General features: G+C 37.1%; 1 protein-coding gene across 1 annotated transcript in view; it reads left to right on the forward strand.

Annotated features, from left to right (window-relative positions):
- Positions 1-466: 466 nt before the first annotated feature.
- LOC107029040 (WAT1-related protein At4g19185-like) overlaps positions 467-4,207 on the forward strand; it is a 7,196-nt gene continuing 3,455 nt past the window's right edge. Inside the window, exons 1-4 of the mRNA XM_027919195.1 lie at positions 467-1,438; positions 1,702-1,763; positions 1,885-2,001; positions 3,809-4,094. Of these exons, the coding sequence (XP_027774996.1) occupies positions 1,355-1,438; positions 1,702-1,763; positions 1,885-2,001; positions 3,809-4,094 (549 nt within the window). The 5' untranslated portion in view covers positions 467-1,354. The remainder of the gene's footprint in view (positions 1,439-1,701; positions 1,764-1,884; positions 2,002-3,808; positions 4,095-4,207) is intronic.

Genomic DNA, 4,207 nt, shown 5'->3' on the forward strand with positions numbered 1-4,207 from the left:
AAACTTGGTGGACTGTATATATAAGGGGGGTGGGTGGGTGTGGAGGGGATGAAATGAGCAAAATGGCAGTAGGAAATGGGAGTGATGTATGGAAAGCCCATGCTGCAATGGCTTTGGTTCAGCTTGTCTATGGTGGTTACCATGTGATTACTAAGGTGGCTCTCAATGTGGGCATCAATGAAATTGTCTTCTGTTTGTATAGAGACCTTATTGCTATATCTATTCTTGCCCCAATTGCCTATTTCCGTGAAAAGTTAGTTCTTTTATCTCTTTACATATATTCCCTTTTTATGTTACATGATTCAGCTACTTTGTAGATAGACTGAATTTATGTACATGTAAAGCATGGATTTTTATGAAATTATTGTTACCATATTCAGATAGTGATAACTTAAAAGCTCCTACCTGTGTAGCACTTGTTCTCTTTTTCATTTTTGTGGTCAAACAGCAGGAATATATTTACAATGTTTAAACTATGAGAAATAGGTCCCATAAACTGGCTAAGTTTTCATTGGCTTATTTTTGGAATCAATGTAGAAGTAGTTAACGCTGGTCGCGTCCAATAAAGACCAAGTAACATGGAACCAAGTGATAGTGAAAAGTAGCAGGTTGGCAGGAGGGATACTTAAAAAAAGGGGGATTTAGGATTGAAGTAGATATAGCTTTTGAGATCACGGGTACAACAAAAAACACGTATAGGTAGTTGATAGTACAACAAATCTTGGGAGTGCAGTAGAGGGAATGCATTGGAACCTTAAGGTGTAAGAGAAACCTATATTGGGAGGTGGATGTAGTAGTAACTCCAGATTTGTTTAATTTGACATCCATCCCAACGATCACAGTAGAAGAAGCATGGGGCCAGCAAGGTTGGAACCTAAATTTCAGAAGGTTGTATGATTGAGAGATATAGAGAGTTGTTGTATTGTTCAAACAACTGGAGCTGTTTCAAGGGATTACTTATAACGAGGATTCATTGCTCTGGAAAGGCAAGAATAACAAGTTGTTTACAGTTAAGTCTGCCTATTTTATTGTCTCGGGAAATGAAGTCAAGATAGCCAGTGGCCTACTAAGCAGATTTGGAAGACTAAGATTCCTTTCAATGGGGGCTTGTTTTACTTGGTTGGTTGCCAAACAAGCCTGTCTCACTAAGGAAAAGTGATGAGAAGGGGCATTTATATGTGCTCTAGAGGCCACCTGTGTCAGACTGAAACAGATCGCCATAGTCATTTACCCCTGCATTGTGTGGTAGCACATCGACTCTTTCAGCTGTTTCTTAGCATGACTGGATTTAAATGGACCATGGCTAAGACAACAAAGAAGCTGTTGATTGCTGGAATACTGTTAAGCAAAAGAGATGGTGGAGAATAATACCAGCTTGTATCTGGTGGATATGATTGAAAAAAGGAATGCAAGATGTTTTGAAGATAGAAGTAGCTCGGTACAAAAAATTAAGATGAATTGTATTTTGCTATTTCATTTTTTTTGCATTCTGTAAATATGGTTTCTAGAATTCCCTTACTGCTGATGTTTGTCATATATCGTTACCCTTTTCAGAAAAAGTGGGTATAGTAGTGCAAACTGAGGGCCCCGCTGTTTATATTACATTTGTATTTTCAGTCTATTACAACAAGTTTAGTTACAATATTTGGAATCATATGAGCATCACTTACAAATGTAAATTTTATGTTTCTCCATCTATAGGAGGTCGAGGTTCCTCTGAATAAGCGGCTCGTACTGTCATTCTTCCTTCTAGGATTAACTGGGTAAGTTTTGATGTACTAACCTTGTATATTTGGATTTGCTTTGTTAATTTCCGTAATTTTGTTACACTTAATAAAAGCCTATTGCTGAAAAAGCCTTTTTTCTCTCTTGGTACCGAGACAGTATTTTTGGTTGCCAACTGTTGTTCCTTGTTGGTCTTGGCTTCACGAATCCGACTTATGCTGCTGCTTTGCAACCTGCAATACCAGTCTTTACGTTCATACTTGCTGTTCTCATGGGGTCAGTAAACATTCAATCCCTCTCATCTCTCGATTTTTAATCTTTGTCTCCATCACTCCCAGTTCTTGCATGTCCTGGGTGTTGAGTGAATCTTGTGTTGCTTAACTTTGTGAGCTGTGAAAGGTCATAGTTCTATCAAGTATCAAATTCTGTATTTTTAATACCAAATTCGTTTTGTGCTATAAATTGGAGCAATCACCAGTACTTTATTGTTGTGCATAGAATGAGAGTAATTGCAATCAATTTGAGAATGTATATCCTCCAAACTGATGCAATAAAACCCGAGATAAATCTCAGTAACGATTTTGGTGAAATGGACATTCTAAGGAACAAAATTGCAGAAACACTTTTAGGGAGGGGATAAACAATGACAGATTAAGTCTGAGACAGATAGAAGAGGGAATTCTTCGAATTTCAGAAAAAAATGCTAACTGATTCTATTTGTCCATTTCAATTTGTCTTCCCCTTTTTTGAAAAATGAAATTACATTGATATCCCAAGACCTTCCATCTAGATTAAAGACCAACTAACTACAGAATTCCCAACCCAATCTCCACCTTACCCCCCAAACCAGCACCTATGGACGTTTAGGTGGCAGAAGGGGGAGGGGCGAGGTAAAACTTAGGGGGGCAGAAAAAGGTTTCTTTTTAGAAAAATAGGTTTGCATAACAAAGTGATACACAAAAAGAGAGATCGAGACGGAGGATAGTTAATCTAGGAGATAAACTTGAAGAAGATGGCAGCTAACACAGGGAAATCTGAGTACATAGCTAACAAAGTTTAGCAGGGAGAAGAGAAGAAATATCTTATTTCATCAAATGTGATCAATGTACAAGTAGGACTTGTATTTATACACAAATTTGATGAACTACTGCATTGTCCAGTCTTTGATCTAACTGAGCTAACTAAAAGCTGTGAACAGTGTTATCTAACTCTTTTAAAATGCTAACTGCCTAATAGAATTATAACTACTTTTGGGACGCTTGATCTACTAACTCATCCAGATTCAATTGCTTAAGCTTTTAATCATGCATCATGAAGTGGGATAGTCAATGTTTTATCCCAATTATACTTTTGAGCTCCCAAACTTTCATCATCTTAACCTTCCTTGTAGATCTCTTTTCTTTCTTTCTTCTTTGTTTCAGCGATTTTGAGGATGATGTGTTAGAATAAAACCAGGTGCTTTGGTATAAGAAGTTTTGAGTTTCAGTCGAATCTAGTTCACAAAAAAAAAAAAAAAAAATTGGTAGTTACATTTTTGATTAATTGAATTTTTTCATTTCTCAAAAGCTATAATTGTATTCTGTAAGGCTGAAACTGGGCAACACTTAATGGATCCCGAAAGGGTAAATGTTCACGAAATTGGTTTTATGTGCTGCTGTTTTAAAAACAATTGAAGGGCGATTCTGTTTGGCGAAAATACTGTAGTGCTCTTTTTTCCTTTAATATTTTTAGCTGTGTGAGTTAAAACCATAATTTTATGATCAATCATAGAGTACCTGGTGTTGTTCAATTGTCAAGGTAACATTTAAGTGGACCAAAGAGAACATGGTGCTGTTGCAGAATATTTTAGTAAAAATGAGGCGGGCATCTATAATGTGAAGAAACTTTTATGTCTTAGTTTAGTTGTGCTAGGCTAGATGTGTAGATCCATTCCCACCGAGTTCTAAAACCTGGCTTCATTGACCCTCCAGAATTTCTTGGTATAAAAAAATATTAACGGAAATGAAAGGGAGTCGGGACAGGCTTTTGAAAAGAGTATTTGATGTGGCTTGCTCAACATTATTCATATGTGTTATTTATGCAGTACGGAAACAGCGAAACTTCTTACTGTGGAAGGTCAGACGAAGGTTGGAGGTACTATTGTTTGTGTTTCTGGGGCAATTTTAATGGCTATTTCCCGTGGCCCAGTGGTGTTTGGAGACAGCACGGTGGACTTCACAGCACAAATTGAGATAAGTGCTAAGGTTCAACCAGAGCCTGCTGGATGGCTAATGTCTAGCTTTCTAGAGTTGGGATTTGATAATTGGCACCTTGGCGTCTTATGTTTAATAGGAAACTGTATGTGCATGGCAGCATACTTTGCTTTCCAGGTAACTAGATAATCATTTCAATTGTTAATTCAGAATGACTTGATTGCAATAAATAGCAGACCGTTCTCTATGATGAAACTGAAAGGCTATGCAGATATACAAATTATATATAT

This window comes from Solanum pennellii, chromosome 8, assembly GCF_001406875.1.
Source record: "Solanum pennellii chromosome 8, SPENNV200".
NCBI classification, from domain to species: Eukaryota; Viridiplantae; Streptophyta; class Magnoliopsida; order Solanales; family Solanaceae; genus Solanum; species Solanum pennellii.